The sequence below is a fragment of the Anastrepha obliqua genome, chromosome 2 (genome assembly GCF_027943255.1).
Source record: "Anastrepha obliqua isolate idAnaObli1 chromosome 2, idAnaObli1_1.0, whole genome shotgun sequence".
In the NCBI taxonomy this organism is placed as follows: Eukaryota; Metazoa; Arthropoda; class Insecta; order Diptera; family Tephritidae; genus Anastrepha; species Anastrepha obliqua.
The window spans coordinates 105780168-105802632 of NC_072893.1; the positions used below are offsets into that span (position 1 = coordinate 105780168).

Consider the following 22465-nt stretch of genomic DNA (forward strand, 5'->3'; position numbering starts at 1 on the left):
TAGAAATGATACTGAAACGATTAATTTGGTAATTTTTTTATTACTAAATGAACTTTAAAACATTTATTCATAAAAATATGCCTTCAGTCTGTTTTTGTATGCGAGGAAGCTATCGCCTACAAATAAAAATCTTTTTTAAGCACCAGAAGAAATTTCTTTGGGCTCATACACAAATGTTTGTTCGATATTGGTCTCCTTTTTTCTTCTCTACGAAGAACCCAACTCTTTTTACCATTAAATCCTTCGCGACCATTTTCAACACATGGCTGTCAAACTCCTACTGAAAGATAAATGCAATGAGACACCACGAAGTTCCAGAACCGCAGAAGTGTTCTCAAATTGCTAGCCGGTAGCACTTCAGGCAAAGACAAAGAAAAGCAGTATACACAGCACAGCGACGGAATGTCTCCTCATGTCGCCTTTTCAGTATCTCTACACCGTGGCATGTATGCTCTCAGAACAGATTCATAACACCACTAGCACCCCAGCAGTAACCTGTCCGAAGACCGGCACCTTCCAGGCACGTCAGAAGACATCCTTAACCTCTCGTAGCAGAAGTAGAGCTTTAGCTACTTTGTGAGACCCGCTTACTCGGGAGCAATTGCGTTCTAAGTACTGTAGCTGGCTAAATTACTACTTATCTGGTATTGACCCTTACTTAACATTTGTGCTGCGTTTACAAGTACATCGCTTCACATGCCACTTAAACCTACTGTACTTATTCCTCTCTCCCTGTGGTAGCACTCTGCTGAAGCAGCCTGTTTCCTGGACCAACCAATATGTGGAAACGAATAACACTTCAATATTTCAACTCAGTATCTTAAGTTCTGTCTCAGTCTCATCTCTTCACACACAATTACTTGATTGCTTAGTACACCTATTACAAGATGTCATACTTCATTCAGAACCGGGATTCTATTGTTGAAAACTTTGTTAAATGCCCGCTTCGATAGAACTCCCACTGTACCCTCTATTGAACTCTGGTTATTCGAACTCTGCTTTGATTATCCTCATTTACAAAACCCTAGTGCACAAATGCACACACACACTTTTACACGCTTGAATATTTAACATTAAATACTTATCCACCTGTAAGTTATTTGGTTGGGGCGCTGTTGCTACCTTTTCGGACGTCAGCTCAGCTTATACTACCAAACTTAGTAAACGACTAGTTTTGTTCTTCCGCAGCTTAACAAAATACTGACTAAGCCAATCACAAAGGTTTATCTTTTTATACAAAACTAATGTGATTGTTCTTGTAACCTGGTAATATTTCGATTCCCACGTTATTGTTATACATTATTGCATATTAATAGAAGATGATAGCCACTGTGAAGTGTGCTAGTGCGTGACCTAAAGCTAGTATGGTCTAGAAAACCTTCTGTTTCAGCAGTACAGTGCCGTATGTCATCGATTTAGTACAGAAAATGTTCTGTGGTAAGATTTTCTCATGAAATGAGGTTGCACTTGCGATTTAGAGCCAAAGGCTGGTTTTTCATAAAGCTGTTTGAAGTCATTGGTCTTCACAAGTAAGTCGGGAACTATTGCTGGCTTAAAAATTCAGATCTTGCAAAGGTCTTCATAGGGGTATTCAAAGAAATAATTGGCACGGTTTATTTGAAGGGAAAAACATTCACAGAGGAGGTGGTGCACCGACTCAATTTCTTCTTCATCTCCACAACTCCAGAAGAAGTCATTGTGAGGTACACCCATTCATACAATATTTTGAAACCAGTTAAATAATTAATTTAGTAAAATTTTTAAATAGTATTTTGTGGAAGTAAAATGAAGGTCAGTAGGATTTGTTATAGAAATCATAGCATCACTGACCAGAAAATATAATAATTTCGTAAGCATCACTGAGGAATATTAAAATTAATTTTCTCCAGTAACGGCGCGAAGTGAATCGCCCTTTTTATCAAATCGAAAACGAAAGCGAGGGAGGGAATAGCCTGTCTGCTATCTGGCGGCTTTAGGTTAATGAGCAAACACCGACCTTTATAGAATAGAATTGGATCAGTGAAATGCAAATAATGTAAAAATCGCAAAGCTTAGCGAACAAAGACTTTCTGGATACGTTTAAGCCTCTAATATCGTATGCATAGAAACCACCTATTCTAGCTTAGCCCGCACAAGAGAAGTATATTAGAGGGTTTAATCATAGGGGTACGAATTAATAGTACAGTATAATCTCGATAATTCGGACAATTAAATACCAGAGGTTGTCCGAAATATCGAATTTTCCGGATTATTGAGTGGGTAAACAATTTAATAGAAATCAGTAGATCAGTAATTAAATGAAATAAACTTTTATTTAATCTTAAATTGATTAATATTCAATGAGTTATATGTACATATATTAGTTTTTATTCGGCCGTAAAATAATTCAATATATTCGTTTGCCGCAATTTTGTTTCATTTCTCTTTCTGAAGGCAATATCTCTGAGACTCACAAGTTTTAAAATGTCTCCGGATGAAAATTCCTGTTCCTCAACTATCAAATGCGACAATAGCTTGAGAGTGCGAAATTTTAGGATCTTGACTTTCATTTTCGTCAAGACTGCTGTTCTCGTTATCTTCTTCCTCAATCTCGTTGATATCGAAATCAGTGTCGTCATTCAACCACTCAGTAATCTCGTTATCATTATATACATCAGGGGATATTTCAACAAGAAGATCAATTATTTTAGTTGAACTGCTGGGCCGTAGCATCGCAAGAGGCAAATCATCATCTGAGTCCCATTCTTCGTCATAAAGAATTTTGTTAAAACATTTTCTGAGCACGCGTTCATGCACATTTTTCCAAGCATTAGACGATAAAAAAGCCACATCTTTTAATGTAAAGTTTTTTAAAGATTCCGGGAGATTGCTCGTTGGGCTGGACAAAAGTAGAGACAAAAAACTTTTCCGATAGTTTGTCTTTAAAATTCGGATAGCATTTTGGTCCATTGGCTGTATAAGAGCCGTGCAGTTTAGTGGCAAAAACATAACATATATGTCCTTATCGACATCCGACAGTGATTGGGGATGGCAAGTTGCATTGTCTAGCAGTAAAATGGCTTTGGCTGGTAAATTCTTTTCCTTTAAGTAACGCTTTACTTCTTTAACGAATGAGTTTTCAAACCAATTTTTAAAGATTTGCTCTGTCATCCAAGCATTTTTGGTATGGGAGTACCCAAGCGGAAGGTTTACTTTTTTAAACGCTCTGGGGTTTTGGCTTTCCGTATCATGAACAATGGAAGTTTATGTTCTCCGGTTGCATTACAGCAAACTAGAAGTGTTACTCTTTCTTTTCCAATTTTGCGCCCGAGTGCGGATTTTTCATTATGCAATGCAAGGGTTTTTTCTGGAAGTTTTCTCCAAAACAAAGCAGTCTCATCTGCATCATAAACCTGATCATACGTAATTCCCATTTCTGCAATTTTCTTTCGCAATTTTTCAATAAAGGGTTGCACAGCAGTAGAATCATTGGAAAGTTTTTCGCCAGATATTTTTAAGAATTTAATTCCATATCGGGAGCGAAAATTACTAAACTAACCATTACTAGCCACAAATTCCACACTTTGTCCGTAAATTTGGGAACAGAATTGTTTGGCCTTTTCCGAGGAAATCGGTGCATTGTTTCGTCTTGCGTTTACAAACCATTTATACAAGTGGTCTTCCATCTTTTCAAACTCCGCAGGTCGCATAGTTTTACGCTTTCCAAGGCCACATTCTGTTCTAGCAATGTAACTGCAAAATATAATCAAAGGAGTGTAAACTCTTCTTACAAAATGTTTTCGTTTTTTACCTATCAATCTTTAATCCACTTGATTTTATGTCCGAAATTGTAGATTTACCTACATTTTATTGCGCAGCTAGACTGTCCTTCACTTAGTTTCTTAAGAACTTCTTTTTTCTGGTCTATCGTTAAAAACGTATGTTTTTTCTTAGCTGCTGGTGCCATAGTTAAATTTATACAGTCCACAGTTAAGGGGTTATATACCTTGTGGTCCGGTGAAATTAGCGAAAGTTGGGTTTTTTTTAAAGATATGTAGCAATAATTTTATTGTATAAAAGTTTTTATTATTGGATATTACAATGTTTAAAGAAAAAAAAAGGCTTTGTTTGTGTAAAAATATTTAAAAATGGCGGAGTTATGGCGTTTTCCCCCAAGACCCTTTTTTTGGAAGAGGCTTGCGGTGGACGCGATTCAAGTCCACCAAGTCAACTGAAATCAAAAAATCGAAAAGATTTCATTAGTATAGGGTTATATCTTCTTAGTGAACGATCAATATATTAAATATTTTGATTTTTGTGAAAATAGGAACATGTTTTTAAAAAACTCCACTTCTACAGTCCTAAAATTGGCATTAAAAAATTCATATCTGCAAAATAAAAATTTATACATAAAAAGTTGATCGTTCACTAAGAGGCGACATCAATTACGAACAATTTAAAAAAAAATTATAAAAATCGGTTGAATACTTTTTTTGCAATCGCGTCCACCGCAAAAGCATTTTTGGAAAAACACGTTTTTGAGATAATCGCGTTTAAAGTTTCAAGCGCCGCATGAGGCCGTACGCTCAGGACGTGACGACGCACAATTTAAAACGCTGTAACTTTCGATCTATTGCTTAGATCTCTATGAAATTTTTGGAAAATGTTCTCAAGGGATTGTACTTTACGATAAAGATATAAAATTTATTTTGATTTTTTTGAAAAACACAAGGTATATAGCCCGTTAAAGAAATTATGGAGTTAATGTTTGAAATTAGCTACTGAACTACATTATACGCAAATATGCTTATGAATATGAACTAGGAGGCTGACGAGCACTTAAACGCACTATTCACGCAAAGTAGTTAGCAGGGGAGTCCCCTTTATAAAATAAAATAAAAAATAACGGAGTTCCTTTTTATTTCAGCATATTCACTGGAAAATAAAGAAGTGTCCGAATTTTAGAGGTACATGAATACGTGGTGTCCGGATTACAGAGACTTCAATAGAAAACGTTTTGGTGTCCGGATTACCGCGCTGTCCGAATTATCAAGTGTCCGAATTACATACTTAGCGCAAGTATATGAAAACGTGGTATAAAAGCTCAGAATATGACTTTCCACAGTTGTAATTTATATCTCTTGAAAAAGGCAATCTGCGTACATGGTTAGGTTAGATTGTATCTGTTGTCTACCATGGCACACATTCAGTCCATTCTTGTCCTGATCTCCCTAAAAAAGCAATGTGAACTTCTCAAACATTTTAGGAGATCCTTCATTTCAACAGCACTGGAGTCTGCCAACTCATTAAAGAATTCCATAATGAAATTTGTGCAAAATAGTTTATTTATTTTCTTCGTCTGTGCGCCTACCCTCTGCGCGTGTCTGCCTATAAAAGAAATCAGTGTGATGAATGTGATTACTAATTTCACTTTCGCATTTCCGCGCAGCAGGGTTTCTATGCATTTAGCATTGAGAGTCGGCCACAATTGTTGAGTTATTCCGTAGGTGGATTTTTAAAAATAAGTTCATGGCTACCTTGGAGGTTGTCAACTGCTTTGTGAAGGATTTTGTCATCGTCTGGCTCACAGTGAAAATGTAGTTAGCATTTCCCGGTATCGCATCACGCTATGTAATAAAGTAGTGCACTTTACTTTTGCAATTAGTTTACATATTTTTGGCCGTCTGCTTCGACTTCTCTCACTCTCTCGACTTGGTCGTAGTGTTGGAATTTTCTTTATTTTTCACATTTAGCTTGGAACATTTTAACACAGAACATTTTTTGAAGCGTAATGTAACCAATCTAACAACATTTTTAGAATTTTGCATTTCACCTTTTAAAGCTGGATTTCCAGTGGAAATTATATCCACAGATTTTTCAAAAAGCTTTCGATACTGCCTCTCGCAGTAATATTATGCGAAATCTTAAAAATGAAGGACTTCATTTCTCAATCTTAACTTGAATTAGGTTTGATCTCCCGAAAAGAATATCATCTGAATATCATAAAATATCATAAAAACAGGTAAAGCTAAATCGCACCTGTCTTCATCAAAGCTTTTGCTTTATGAAGATGACTTAAATTTTTTTTAGTAGAATCTCTACCTTGCCGGATTTCGCAATTATTCAAACTAAACAAACGAATACCGCACCAAATCTCGATCTCTCCCTATCATGTGGAGTAGTCTGTACCATAATATAAAGGGGGTTGAAAGAAGAATTTAAATATTTGCGAACGTCATAGCATGGATAAAAATTAAACAAAAGAGTTTTAATAGACATGAGTCCACAAGCTAACGGTTTTGAAGATATGACATGTTATGTTGCAGAGGAGCGGTATTTTTGGTGATTCCCGGGTACACCAAATGAAGTAGTAGATATTTCCAATAGTAGATGATGACAAATTCTCATTTAGAATGAGTCTATAAAAGATTTCTATTGATTTTGCTAGTCTAAATAAAAAAGCATATGCGTTGGAGAGCATAAAACTAAAGCTAGTCGGGAGCAGGTGAGCAGCAAATAAGCTTGGTGCTGAATCACAGACTTACGGCGGGAAATTGCTTGAAAAATATCGTATCGAAAGTCGGTTGGACTCTAAATTGGCCACCATTAGATTTCAACACTCTAAATTATGCCATTCGGAGGAATTAGTAAAAATAATAAATACTAAGTGAGGCTTGACGGGTTTCGATCGGACTATGCTCCAAATTGTAGCACAAAGTTTTGATATTTTTATGGAGAATGTGGCAAAATATCCACACTTACTATACATTTCGTAAAGTTCCAAAAACTTTGTAGTTGAAGTTGGTAAAACTATCCATAAAGGCCTTTATTATATATGTAGAATGAGCCATGTAAAATTTACTTTTTGAATCGGCTATAATAAAAAAAACTAATCAATATTTTTTCAAACTTTTTTTTTTATTTTGAAGATTGAACATTGTCATTTATGAATGAAAAATAATGTCGTTCAAATGACTGTCACGACTGGCTTTACAGTAGACCATTCGATCAACCCAATTTTAAGCACATTTTCGATTGTTTGGCCTCCAATTTCATGAATGGCAACTTCGATTTCGTGTTTTAAAGTATCGTCGCAATCGTCTCTGGATGGTTTGCATAGCATTTGTCCTTAACGGCTCCCCACAAAAAATACTCCAACGGGCTTAAATCACAGCTCCGAGGCGGCCAATTGATATCGGAATTCAAAAACGGTAGTCAAAAGTTCGAGTGTAACTTTGGCAGTGTGACAAGTTGCACCATCCTGTTGAAACCAAATGTCGTCCATGTCATCCTCTTCAATTTTTGGAAACAACTCGTTGAGCATGCCACGGTAACGCTCGCCATTTACTGTAACCGCGGCTCCTCGCTCATTTTCGAAAAAAATTGCTCGATGATGCCGCCAGACCAAAAACCGCACCAAACCGTGACTCGTTGTGGATGCATTTGCTTCTCTACAATAACGTGTGGATTTTCTGAGCCTCAAATCCGACAATTTTGCTTATTGACGTAGCCACCGATGTGAAAATCAGAAAAGAAGAAGAAGACTCACCACTTTGGAAATAGGTTTTCAATATTTCCCAATTTTGTTCAAGCGTATAGCATCCCATTTCGTAAATGTCAAACCTTTAAGTAAATTATGAACATATATGACATGCCATTTTTAAAAAAAATAGTTGGTTCAAAAAGCAAACGCTATATGGCCCACCCTTGATTTTCGTGATTACAAAATTTGATGATTTTTTTTTTATTTTGTTGTGGAAATCAAAGACATGTTTTAAGAAGAGAAATTATTCATAATATTTGTACTCCAAAAATTATTTCGGTTCTATGCTCATCACATGGGTATTGAAGGTATCTTTAGCAATTTTCGACTACACTTTCGAGCAGCCGTTGCGGTAACCTAGAACAAGTGGCTTAAGCAACTTAGTTAGGCGATGGAAACCAGCGCAGGTATCGCAATGGACCTTAGTGCCACCGAGTGTCTTGTCTTAGACAAGCAACCTGACTAAACTAACTTGATAAGTATTCTCTAATTTTCTTTCTTTCCAATCTGTAAGAAGAGGTTTATTTCTAGACTATTATTAAATAACTAACTCGGCCGTCGTAGCCGAATGGGTTGATGCATGAATACTATGCGGAAGTGCTCAGGTTGGAATCTCCGCGGATGAAACATAAAATGATAACAAAAGCTTTTTTCTGATAGCCGTCGTCACTCGGCAGACAATGGCAAACCTCCGAGTGTTAATATGCCATGACAACTCTCCTCATAAAAGCAGTACCTGCCGTCCGCTGTCGGCGTAAAACTGTAGGTCCCTCTTTTTATGGAAAAACATGACGCACACCACAAATTGCTAGAGAAGCTCGAACAAACTCCAAATAAAGCACGTAAGTGCGAATTATATATAAATAAATTAAAAAATTATATAACTAAATAAATAACTAGGCAAAAATTTACCTTTCACTGCTGAAGTAAAGCGAAGTACATCTAAAGCTTCAGGGGCTTAGTTGCCCGTGTTAGTAGAAGTTTCTAATAAGCAAAATTAATAATTTTTTCCTAGTTCACATAAATACATAATTTGACCATAATTATATGCTTTGTATCATCGAAGCAGAAACGACAATTACATTCCAAGTGTAGTGTTCACTTCTGTCTTTATTATTATCATTCAAGGTTGTCAAGACAAGACAACCGCTTAATCATTGATTTAATGCAACTAAATTAGCGTAATAATTGAAAAATAACACTTTCAATACAATAATTCGCATGGAATTGCAGTCAGCTGTAAAACATACGATTACAATTGATTAAGCGCATTCATAAAAAAAAATTAATTGCGATAGAATCGCCAGTGTTGAAATACATTTTAAGCTTATAGTGACTGTATTTTAATTACGAAAAAAAATCTGCGAATTTAACACAGTAGTTCGGCGTGTATATCTGCTCTTTTTGCATTCATATATTTTCTATTGTCTTCTCCATTAAATTAACGCCGTCGCAGGCCGCTATTCAGATTCAAACGCAGGCGTTGCTGTGGTCGAGGCGGCTCTGCATTCCCGGCAGCTGCCACCAGATCATTACGTTGCAACAGGTTTAAACCTAAAAAACACAAACGGAATAGTTAAAATTAATTCAACTCACATAATCATCGTGTGCGCCACTTAGCACAGCATTTGTGCTCACCCTCGACTACCACATCAGGTGCTTGCTGCAGCTCCGTTTGTGTAGCGCCTCCACCCAAACCCGTTGTTGAGAGATCTCCAAAATTTAAACTAGAGACACCACCCGCACGTGCATCGCCCAGGTCACTAGGTAGCTCTGCGACGCGTATGATGAACTGATCACGTCGGCCCTGCGCACTCACGGTCACCATCAGCAGCGCCAAACCAAGCGTTAAGCGGCAAAGTGCGCGATTTAAATTCGAACTGCGCGTGAACGGCAACATTCTCACTACAAATTCAATTGGCTACTGATCGCTCAAATATATTTATTATTCTTTATATTTATTATGCTTTTTACATTTGTTTGTAATGCTTGTTGCTTTGTGTGTATTTAACGTCATTATGTCACACACACGTTCACGCTTACGCTTACGCTTTACATGCGAGGCAAGTGCATAAGACTGGCGCGCTCAAAAGTTGCACCTGCAACCTGTCACTTATTTATTGGTGACTTGCTGCGTATACAATTTAGCGCATGCGCGCCGATTCATTGACTTTGCTCTCAATCGGTGTAATTTGTGTCAGGACGGAATACTATTTTCGCTTTCAATGTTGCCAAGTGATTGAATCTGGGAAAATAGTTCAGATGCAACAAAATCCTACTTCCTTGGGCAGAAATGCCGAGAATATGTGGAAAATAAGTTTTCCTAATATATTATTTGCGTACAAATTCACTCTGGCTTTTAAAGATGAATAAATTTCTGTAACACGAATTTTTAGTAACTTTTATCTTGATACTGGGGTTTCTTCGCCTAAACTTTGTTTTTCAAAACAAAATAAAATAACGAACTTAGATGAATATTATATGAATATGAATATTTTATTATAAAGGGTGAGCAATTTAGAGGTATTTTAAAAAATTAAACAACAAAAATTGAAATTGATTGGGCAATCTTTATTATTTTTGTGTAGAAACATTCACGACATTTCTTTTTAAAGATAATTCCATTCTAATGTTGGCCGCAACTGCGCGGTAATTCGGCCATGCGTGAACACCAATTTTGAATGGCTCGCTGCAGAACTTCGGTCGGTATCTCGTGAATAACTTTCAATCGTTGTTGGCCTCAATCGAAGCTAGTTTATTCACAAAGCATTTAGACTTTACATACCTCCACAAATAAAAGTCCAAAGGTATGATATCACACGATCATGACCACGATCGGTGGCTAATCCACTGGTCTGGGACGAGAAATGAATAGCACACCGAAACGAGGACGCAGTAAATCCATTGTTTCACGGCCTGTATGGCAAGTAGCGCGAAGGTAATCTTGTTGCAACCAAATGTTGGGGAGATCACGGGCTTTAATTTCCGGTATCAAAAAGTTGTTAATCATGGCGCAATAGCGTTCGCCATTCACCGTTACATTGGCGTTAGCCCCGTCTTTGAAGAAATATGGTCTTCAACCCATAGGCCGCACCAAACGGTTGTTTTCAATGGATGTTCTTGAATGGCTTCGGGTTGATCTTCGGTCCATTGCTCATTGACGTAACCATTAAACCAAAACTGCGTCTCATCGTTTCACAAAATTCCGGTCCCAAAATGCGGATCTCCGGTGAGTTTTTCATATACTTTTGAACCAAGATATTTGCGTAAAATCGCCCAAGTAGTGCCATAAGATAGGCTAAGTTGTTGAGATCGGCACCGAATGGATTCTTCCGGGTCTACGGTAAAACTCTCATTTGCAACCGCAAAATTTTCTTCACTTCGTGCTGTACGTAGCTTAATCAGTCGAGTATCATCCAATAATGTAAAATTATTCGCAATTTTACTCATGGTTTGCCGAATAGTGCGTTCGGTAGGACGGTTAGGCTATGCACATGCCATAAGTTGGCCTGAGCGCGCAGTTACATTTTTCACAGTGCGTCGATTTTTGTAACACAATTGTACGATTTGTAGACATTGTTGATGCGTAAATCTTTCCAAGATGAAGCTTCAATGGAGACTGAAAGAAATTATGTATTTATCCTATTGGAAAAAAATATACCCAATCTGATCAAACTTCTTATTCTCAATTCAGCAATTCCTCAGCAACCTTGGCTCCTAAACTCCTCAGCCTCCATAAAAAAATGCCCTTGAGTTAACTCTTTTGCTATTCTCTTCAGTTCTCTCACTAGGCTCTGTAGCATCCTACCATAAAGGTTGTCATCGCTCGTGATTGGTCAATCGATTATTGACTGAACTTTTTTGGCCCAATATTGAAAGATGGAATGACTAATTTTGAAAATTAAATCGCTCCATTGGTGCCAGTTCTTACGTATATGACCTAACTAAATCGAAAGCCAAGTATTGGCAGAGATTTATGAAAAAAACGGCATGTGCCGATTCTTTGTTTGAGGGCTTAGAATGAAGGTTTTGAACAAAAATATGCGGGACCCATTTTCTCTATTTTTCTGGCTATATTTCTCGTCAGTATTCAGCATCAAAGCGATTTCTTTCTAACATCAGATTCAAATTCGAATTCAACGGCGGAGATCTCTAAAGCAAATAAATATTTTTTACGCATGAAAATGCGTCTAAAAGGGTCAAAAAGGAAAAAGTGGTACTTTGAATCTTACAAGAATTTGGTCATAATAAAAACACGACGGAATTACATAAAAAAAATCCCATTATGGTACGTAATCTAAAATATAGACAAAAATATTGTGTTTTGCACTCTTAATGTGTCAAAAACCTGAAGTGCTGCAACTATTTTAACCAAAGGATCGAAAATTTCACAGGATCTATGGAAGCTACATCGAAATTCATAAACAATCTTTTAATGCAATTGCATGATGCAATAACTCCTGCGCTAAAGGTCTCTAGTAATGTGTTAAAGAAATCTGTTTTAGATTAGGCGCACTAAGCGATGGGTAACCCATATATTGATCCTTACTCGACAATCTGATACACAGGTGAATAGAAACTGCCGGATGGTAGAACCAGAACGGCAGTCTTTGGACCAAACTTTAAAAAATCGATAGCAATGGGTGGTTATCCCATTGCTTTTCAACCGGAAATCTATGCCATAGAAATCTGTGGCAGGTAATGCCTTCGAAAAGGCACAACTACGAAGCGCATCTGCATTTTGTCAAACAGACGGTGCAGTGCAGTCTCACATAATCACATAATAATATTTCAACTCGTTGAGAATGCTTCACTGGTCTTAATACCCTGGGAGCAAATAAAAAAATCTTGCTAAGCTTTCTACCGAAACATGAAAGTCATGACGGCAATTAACAGGCGTACTGCCCAGCGAAGTTAGAATAATTTCAACGACTGGGAAAACAAGGAACTGGATAACACTGCATGCAAAGTCCAGATGAGAGGCAGTGTAAACAGTTTGTATTTCCTTCTTCAAGGGCATCAAATAGGCTCCTAAACATAAATAGAAAAGGCTTGTGAAGTGTTACTGAATATTATATGGAACATTGTAGTAGGAATATTGCATCCACTGCGAATGTGCAGCTCCCGCTAGACGAAGACTAACACACCTAAGTGAGTAGCTCTAAATCCATTGGTGCTGATGGACCAAAAAACTTCAAGCAGTTTGAATTCATTAGAAGCCACCAATTATAGGTTCTTGATCTAGCACAATAGACCACATTAGAGGTCGCAATGCGCTACGGCCCAATAATATTAATGATAATAATATTGAAATCAGATTCGGATTCAGCTCTGTAAAAAACTTCAACAAATTTTAGTCTACTACATTTAGTCCACACTGGCTCTTATACATATGCTTGTCATTTCAGCACACCGTGGAAACTTCTGTTGGATGTCCAAGTTACTGGCAGAGCTGAACAGTATCAAATTCTGAGCAGTTTGATATTTGCCCCCTCTCTACACTTCTTTCGAAAAATTCGTATATTTCTAACTCAGGCTTGTGATTCCAGCTTACCTGTAATTGCCATAAAATGCTCAGAGATATAAAGGAACTATTGAGCAATTCAATCTCATCTAAATCTATCCAAAGCACAGCCCGAAAACGGTTACTTCTGCTGCAAACTTATACAAATCCACAACTGAAAATAATTTCTACTTGTTCTTTCGGTTATGAGAAACTGATTTATGTCTCCGATCCCAAGTATCGTAAAAACTATCGTTTAAAACTCTTCTATCTCAAATTCTCATCAAAATTGAAGCGACCTAAATCTTCTGTAAAAGATCTAAGTGGTGTAAGTAACTTAGTTAGGAGATGGAAATCAAATGCAGGTATCACAATGAGCCTTAGGGCCACCGAGTGTCTTGTCTTAGACAAGCAACCTGGGTAACCTAACCTCACCTATGAAATGGAAAATAAATGATGGCACGATAAAAAAATTGCAAGTGCAGACGTTGCATGCGTCAATTACTCGTAAAATTGTAAAATTGTGTTATCGCTAAAAAGAAGAGGTAAACGGGAGCTGTTGATCTATTTACTGAATGCGATTTTCCCCCAGTTCAAATAATTCGACGCAAGCAAAATATTTTCACTTCACAATACGAGTATTAATAAGTGGTAACTCTACTTATCATGGAAACTTTTTGCACGGCTTTCGCATTTTCAGCGGTTGACGCATTCAGACGTCCAGTTACGGTATACAGCAAACAAAGAAAACAACAAAAAAAAACCAGCTGAACGCGTTCAAGCCATTTGTTGATTGCTGCTTTGTCTCAATCAGGATAGTAATGCTGCCAGTGCCTGCTGAATAGGAGAAGAACTTTAGAGCTGTTGATACTCGTATGTTCATTGGACTTTTGCAGTTATTGATTAAGAGCACTACTTTGACTGTAGTGTCTTCTTTTATAATAATTGAATTGGTACACATGAATTGCAATGAAGTTTGTTTTATTATGAACGGGTAGATAATTTCATGGAATTTATTTATTGAATATAATATCCGGCATCCGCTGCAGCTACGAGCTATGTACATCCGATCAGTCCAATAAGTCGGATGTTAAACGCGCTGTATGGCAAATTGCACCATCTTGTTGGAAGCAAATGTCGTCAGTGTTTAACTGATTCATTTTTGGAAACAAAAATTTAGTCACAAACTCCTTCCTTAAGCAACTCTTCCTTATATAGAAAGAAATAAGGACCGATGATAGTGCCAACGTGTACACCGCACGTAAAATAGACAAAAGTGCTCTAAGAAATTTTATATATTGTATAATTTTTTTCAAAGTAAATTTCTACAATTTGGAAGCGTAATTTTGGCGTTAAACGATTCATAATGACTTACCAAACCTTACTGAACAGAAAAATGAACACAGTTTGGCATTCCCGAAGCGATCCCGAAGCATATTTAATATTTGATCGATGGCAATTCAGCAGTGTTCTATCACAACTTGGAGAAAAAAATTTGTTGGTTACTTCTATTGAACTTTCTTCCTCTCTGCTATTCTGTGGTGGCCGTAATCGAGAAAATGTTACCAGTTGAGATACAAGATAGTGACGACTATTGACGATTTCGGGCTAGTCTCGTACTTGCGTTATCTACATAAAAAACTTCCGCAATACAACCGATGAAAATGTTGAGAAAGTGAAGAAAATTGTTATGGAGAATCTTCGAATCACCATTAGAGAATTTGCTGAGGATGTCGGCATATCGGTTGGCTCATGCCAGGCAATCTTTGCAGAAACTTTGGGCATGAAGCGTGGGGCAGCGAAGTTGGTTCCAAAATTGCTGAATTTTGACCAAAAACAACGTCGCATGAGCATCGCTCAGAAATTGTTGAATGACATCAACGATGATCCAGATTTGCTTAAAAGGGTCATAACTGGTGGCGAATCATGGGTATTTGGTTATGACACCGAAACCAAAGCCCAATCGTCCCAATGGAAGAGTCCAGAAGAGCCAAGACCAAAAAATACAAAATTCGTTAACTTCTGCCTATTGGAGTCAAAGTATTGATGTAGGGAGTTATTACTCGTATGCTATGTAGTGTTATTATTTCTGTCGACTGACGTATTGGTCATCATAATCAACTAAGCCACTTTTAAAAGCGAGGCATTGGTATACAGTACATTTGGCGGCCTACTTCAATAATCGAAAAAAAATTCTGGAGAAAAACTGTTGCCATTCAAAAAACTTGCTTGACTCATTTCCATGATTTGAAGATCAAACTACGTAAAAAAAAATTTGCGCAGTTCGTAGTGAAAATTAATGCTGCTCAGTGTAACTTACTATCAATTCTAAGAAAAAAGAGACATAAAAAATTAGCATTTTTATTGATCAAAACAATTTCTATGGTAAAATAAAGGTTCATTTTATGTACATTAGCAAATAATTATTACTATTATTTACCATACAGCAGCAGCTGAGCAGCTCTCTCAACGCACACACTCTCGTCACATTTATGATTGAATGGTGTGAATTTGTCGGCCATTGTTTTATATGGTTCAGTGCAACCTACATCGTTTGATTCCTTCATGCATTCTCATGATCAATTTAGTAGCCCAAATTCGTCAGTCAAAATATTGCAGCTCTTTGGTGTACACCTCTTAGGGGTATCGATTATGTATATACATATTCCACCAAAGCGAATAAATCAGCTTCGACATATTTTCCAAAAAGAAAACTGCATAGTGGCTCACTTTAATGCAAAAAAAACGATTCCAAAAAAGAGTGGCGGTCCACGAAGCGCAGCAATTTTTAACTTCTTGAAAATAGTGAAAAAGCTGTGCAGAACAGATAGATGATAGTTGAAGAGTCCAACGTCAAGCGAGATAAGGGTGTGTGAGGTAAGACTTCCCAGTACAGTGTTTCTACCCTAATTATGATGATTAAAACGCTTTGCCATCTGAAACAAAATTGTGAGAGTAACTTCGGCTGACAAGCCATCGGGGATTCGACAGCAGACAACTGTCCGCCCATTTCACACGTATTCACACGCTCGTCCAATGAGTCTTTGTTCAAGCAATAACATGAATATGGTGCCAGTTTTTTTCAGTACTTGGCTCAAATGCATGCGGCGTGGAACCTCCCGAAGCTATTCAATAACGAACTACTTCTCAAAGACTATGCGAGGTACCTCCGAGTAATACTGGAGAGCAAACTGCTGTGGAAGCACAACGTTGAGGAGAGGATCAAAAAGGTCAGTAATGCGTTGTACGCATGTAAAAGAATGTTGGGCGTTACTTGGGGTCTATCACCCTCTCTGATGCATTGGTGCTACACGGCAGTAGTTAGACCGATATTGCTGTATGGAGCCTTAGTATGGTGGACTGCGATAAGAAAATTGACATACTTAATGCCACTGGAAAGGATTCAACGACTCGCTGCTCTGTGCATAACAGGAGCGATGAAAACCACTCCAACGGTGGCGCTGGAAATGATACTCAGCATGCCACCTATTGACCTCATGGCGAAAAACCTGGTAGCGAAATCCGCGAGGAGACTAATGGCTGCGGGGGTATTCACCTGTAGAACCTTCGGTCACAGCTCAATAGGAAAGTGGAGCTCAGGTGGCACGGACTACATGACTCCGTACTTTAATTGGGAAAGAAGGTTTCGCACTACAATTGAAGAGGAGGGATGGCACAAAGGCATCAAGCCTGGCCATAGAACTTTTCACATCTATACAGACGGCTCTAAAACTCTAGACGGAGTGGGAGCGGGTATTTACTGCTCAAAACTAAGAATAAGGCAGCCTATCAAGCTGCCAGACCACAGCAGTATCTTCCACGCGGAAGTTTTTGCTGTGGGGAAAGCTGCGGAGCTAGCCTACACTAGAAAAAGAAAGAACTCAACAATTAATATATGTATACGTGGATAGTCAAGTAGCAATAAGAGCAATAAGCTCATATTGTATTAACTCCAAAAATGTTCGACGGAGCAGGGAGGCCATAGAAAGGCTAGCCGCAAACAGTAGGCTACTGGGTACCTGGTCACAAAGGCATTGCACACTGGGCCAGAAGACCCGAGTGAGTGGCCAAAAATAAAAAATTTCGACTTAATTTAAACAGGAAATTTATAACATCATCTTATTTTGAGTAATTTTTTACACCAAATTATGAAGTTTCATTAGTTTTTATCAATTAGTTTTTTTTATGTAACAGTTCAAAGTCAAAGTTTTAGTTCGATTTTTAACACTTTCAAACAATGTTTATCAATAAGTTGTTGTGAAAAATACTACTCAAGATGTTATTATCGTCCATAACTTTTCTTTATGGATATCAAAAAATAATTTATAATTGAAACCATGTGTATTTATGTTGAATAAGTTTTTTTTTTTTAACATTTAATCAACAAAATCTGTTTTTTATTCATACATGACTTACTTTGAAAACAAAGTTCCCCGAAGTTCCCCTATCAAATGAGTTAAATTTTATGCCAAATTGTTCGTAAAGAAGTATTAAATAAGGTATATATGCGCCTTTTTGCGCCTTTTCATAAACATGTCTGAAATATCGATATTAGTGTGAGAGAAATCTCAAATAATTCTGACCCATTAATGTTTGAGCCAAAACTACCGAGGGAAAATCGAGTTTAATTCAGTGTTTGCATTTACTACTTCAGAGCAGCAGTAGTACCCCAAATAATGCTCTGCTCTAACTATGTAGTTAAACATTGTCAGCTACAGAGTAGAGCTGATAGCGCACAAGTCAAACTAGGACTCCAAGCTATGACTCTAACTGCGCAACAGTCAGAGATTTTTGCTGAATGCTTAAAGATTGATTGCGAGTTCGTAAATAATTTGAAAATTATTTTAATTTGCCTTTCTTGTCAGCTACGAATCAACACAGAAAAATTTGAAGAATTCTGCTTAACCACTACAAGCTTGTATGTTACCTTGTGTCCTTGGTATCCAATGCCAGCAACTCTTCATAAAATCTTGATTCATGCTGGAGAAATAATAAGACATTGTACTTTACCAGTTGGTGTATATGGAGAAGAGGCATCTGAATCGAGAAACAAAGATTACAGAAACTTCAGACTCAGGCACAGTAGACAATGTGATAGGAAAACGAACTTAGAGGATCTCTTTAATCGATTACTAGATACTTCTAACCTGTTAATACTAGACAGTAATGGAGTCTAGTATTAACAGGTTGTCTAGAGCTAATAACAGAAGACGTTTACCACTTTCAGCAGAAGTTAAACAGTTACTTTTGTTAGATACTCAAAATATGGAAAATGATCATAGCAGTGCCAGTGCAAATGAAGACGAATATGAATCGGAAGATGAAACAGAGGCCGAACGCGATCATGAAATGATTGCGTCTAATGACGTTCACAAACTTCTAGATGGACTTGAACTATCAGAAGAAGAAACTTCTGATTCTGAATAAATTGAGCTTAAATGCAGATTCAAAAATTAAGTCAAATTAAAAAAAATTAAAAATTACAAAAATTAGAACAAAAAAAATTAAAAATTACAAAAATTACAAAAAAAAATTAAAAATTACAAAAATTATTAGGTCTATGAATAAGTTCGTGCGGTTTTTTTTCGAAATTTGAATTTCGGATCATTCCCATGGCTTTTAAACGTTTGGAAATGGTTGATTGATCAACTCCCAAAGTTTTTGCAACCTCTTCTTGCGTTTGAGCCGGATCTTGATCGAGCAATTCCTCCAATTCGGTATCCATGAACTTTGGCGGCGCACCCTCGCGTTCTTCGTCTTCCAAGCCAAAATCACCACTTTTAAAGCGTGCAAACCACTTCTGGCACGTTCGCTCAGCTAGAGCATGCTCACCATAAACTTCCACCAAGATACGATGACTTTCGGCTGCTTTTTTCTTCATATTAAAGAATTCCCCGCAAAAACACATTATTTGGCACGAAATTCGACATTTTCAAGTGTGGTAAAAATATTGTTGTTTACACTTCAAATAAAAAACTTATACTGACGTTTGTGCCTTACGACAGTAGCTCTCCAATGAATGTTTGGAAATGTGGATCGATGGAATAATAATCAAGTTACGCCATCTGTTGTAAAACCGCACGAACTTATACAAAAAAAAATTGGGTTACTAAATCGTACTAGAATCCTCCTCGCGGTGTATCCTGGGTGTATGAGTACAGCTAATTCTAGACGTATTTTCTTTGTTCTAAACCCCTAGATTCTGAGTTTGAAACAAAAATACTGATTTTTTAAATTTTATGTCCGCCATTTTGGATCCGCCATTTTGAATTTCTCAAAGTTGACATTATATTCGTAATGTGCATCGTTCTAAACCCCTAGATTCTGAGTTTGAAGCAAAAATACGGATTTTTTAAAATTCATGTCCGCCATTTTGGATCCGCCATTTTGAATTTTTAAATTTTGACTTCAGATTCGCATTCATAGAGTTAAAAAACTATAATAAACGTGGTTTTAATCGGTTTTATGGCCTTTTCCTAAGAAAAAAGAGTTTTGGCCACTCACTCGGGTCTTCTGGCCCAGTATGCATTGTGAGGAACGAAATAATAGATGAGATAGCAAAAAGTGCTGTTAGACTACCTTTTGAGCAAGAGAATGACATACCAAAACCGCTAAACACAATATACAACGAAATGGACGACCACATAAAAAGACAAGTGGAAGCTAGGTGGACTAACTTAACCACATGCAAAACAGCAAAAGTCATGTGTAGAACTAATGACAAAAAACTGACTCAATTCGTACTTACGCTCTCGCGAAAGGACTGCAGAACTATCATAGGTATGCTAACAGGTCATAATCTATTGGCTGCACATGCGTACAAGATAGGGATTGCTAACACGGACAAATGCAGAAAATGCAGAGAGGATTTTGAGGAAACTTTAGAACACCTTCTGTGCGTTTGTCCGGCATTATTAAAAACGCGACTAAAATGCCTGGGAGCCCCACTGTTTGAGGGTCTGGAAGACGTCTCAAAAGCGGAGCTCCCAGCCCTACTTAGATTCGCCAAAAGCGCTGACATCCTACATGATGTCCACTTGAGGTATTCATAGAGGTCGGTCTCCATCTGGTATCGCTAGGGACCAAAAGGTCTATGCGTGGCTTATTGCCAAGCAGGCTAACCTAACCTAACCTAACCTGGCTCAAATGCATTAAACGCATTCAATACAGGTCGGCTATAATTCGGCCACTCGGTGTTAATAGTTTATAAAATATCACAATAAGTTGGCCCACAAGCAGAAAATCTTTTTTTGAATTCGACACATAGCTTTGAATCATTTCGAAATAGATTGCTGAGTCACTCCTAATGATTTCTGCCCATTTTTTTTGGTTTGATCTGTGTCTTTATCAAGTGGTGCCTCCAATTTTAAATCTTTAAAGACTTTGCGCCGTCCACCGCTATGCCAGTCTTCGACGTTAAAATCATCCCTCTTGAAACATTCAGACTCGTACCACTCACGACACGTTCTTTCACTAATAAGCGTTTCACCACAAGTATTTAAGATCATTTGATGCGCTTCAGTCGCAGACATTCTTCGAATGGAAGCTAAAAGCATAAACTTGCCGAAAAGGACGAAAACTTGGCATAAAAACAGGTAGCATAACTTAAAGGAGCCCTTATCTCGACTCTTCTTTACCTTTCCATAAAGTTGAACAGCTGATTGTGTTTATGAAGAAATATTTTGGAGGTGGCGGTGTCTTATCCTAACCAGAGTGGGGAAATGTCCGAAGTAATGTTGGACCCCTTCGCCTCTGCAGCTGCGTTAAAAGACATAGAAGTGGAAGTCCTTCTTCATAGGTGATTCTATGTATGCAAATGGATTATATGTGGCAATGCGTTGTACAATTTTACGAACAAATGCCATCGGATTATATGTAAAGTTTTTCGGCCTAAAACCATCCGAAATGCGGGCTTGTGGCAGATCACCGAGCACAAACCAATCCAAAAGATGGTATAAGGATGCAACCCTCAGGGATACAGACAACCCGGTCGTCCACGTAATACCCGGAAACGTTCTAATCTTCGTAATTTAGAAGCAGTAAGGATTAGAATAGAATAGAATAGAATAGAATAGAATAGAATAGAATAGAATAGAATAGAATAGAATAGAATAGAATAGAATAGAATAGAATAGAATAGAATAGAATAGAATAGAATAGAATAGAATAGAATAGAATAGAATAGAATAGAATAGAATAGAATAGAATAGAATAGAATAGAATAGAATAGAATAGAATAGAATAGAATAGAATAGAATAGAATAGAATAGAATAGAATAGAATAGAATAGAATAGAATAGAATAGAATAGAATAGAATAGAATAGAATAGAATAGAATAGAATAGAATAGAATAGAATAGAATAGAATAGAATAGAATAGAATAGAATAGAATAGAATAGAATAGAATAGAATAGAATAGAATAGAATAGAATAGAATAGAATAGAATAGAATAGAATAGAATAGAATAGAATAGAATAGAATAGAATAGAATAGAATAGAATAGAATAGAATAGAATAGAATAGAATAGAATAGAATAGAATAGAATAGAATAGAATAGAATAGAATAGAATAAAATAGAATAGAATAGAATAGAATAGAATAAAATAGAATAGAATAGAATAGAATAGAATAGAATAGAATAGAATAGAATAGAATAGAATAGAATAGTATAGAATATAATATAATATAATATAATAGAATAAAATAGAATAGTATAGAATATAATATAATATAATATAATAGAATAAAATAAAATAAAATAAAATAAAATAAAATAAAATAAAATAAAATAAAATAAAATAAAATAAAATAAAATAAAATAAAATAAAATAAAATAAAATAAAAAAAAAAATAATAAAATAAAATAAAATAGTATAGAATAGAATAGAATAGAATAGAATAGAATAGAATAGAATAGAATAGAATAGAATAGAATAGAATAGAATAGAATAGAATAGAATAGAATAGAATAGAATAGAATAGAATAGAATAGAATAGAATAGAATAGAATAGAATAGAATAGAATAGAATAGAATAGAATAAGGCATAAATGTTTTGTTGAAGCTTTATATTCCCAAGTGGAATAATAAAGGCTAAAAAAAATACCCGGCAATGCGTTGTTTCATTTTAAGTGCCAAGTTTCAGTTCCCCTTGCTCAGCATTTCACTAATAAGCTCTGTTATCTTCTTATACTTCAAGGGCATTTCTGCTTTGTTTTCATTTATTGAAAGAAAAAAAAGCAATTTTGCGAATTTTTCGATTATAATCATAATGATAAAGTAGGTTATTGCTATGGAATATTAAATGACAATGAAGCAATTTGCAATAAATGCGTTTTTCTGTTTTTGTTTTTGTTTGTTTATAAACTTAAAAGGTTTAATTTTATTTTGCGTAATTGAACTACTATTTAAACGAATTCCATACTTCTAAAATCCCAA

The 22465-nt window shown here is 36.5% G+C and overlaps 1 protein-coding gene across 1 annotated transcript; it reads right to left on the reverse strand.

Moving 5' to 3' along the window:
* Positions 1-8612: 8612 nt before the first annotated feature.
* LOC129239073 (uncharacterized) lies at positions 8613-9438 on the reverse strand. The gene is made up of 2 exons (XM_054874356.1): positions 9161-9438; positions 8613-9076 (listed from the first exon to the last, which is right to left on the reverse strand). Exons 1-2 carry the CDS (start codon positions 9420-9422, stop codon positions 8964-8966), a joined length of 375 nt encoding a protein of 124 aa, XP_054730331.1. The 5' UTR covers positions 9423-9438; the 3' UTR covers positions 8613-8963.
* Between the last annotated feature and the right edge of the window lie 13027 nt (positions 9439-22465).

Coding starts and splice junctions, on each gene's coding strand:
- LOC129239073 (XM_054874356.1), bottom strand. CDS start 9,422: ATGTTGCCGTTCACGCGCAGTTCGAATTTAAATCGCGCACTTTGCCGC. Junction 9,077..9,160: donor ACCTGATGTGGTAGTCGAGG/GTGAGCACAAAT, acceptor TGTGTTTTTTAG/GTTTAAACCTGTTGCAACGT.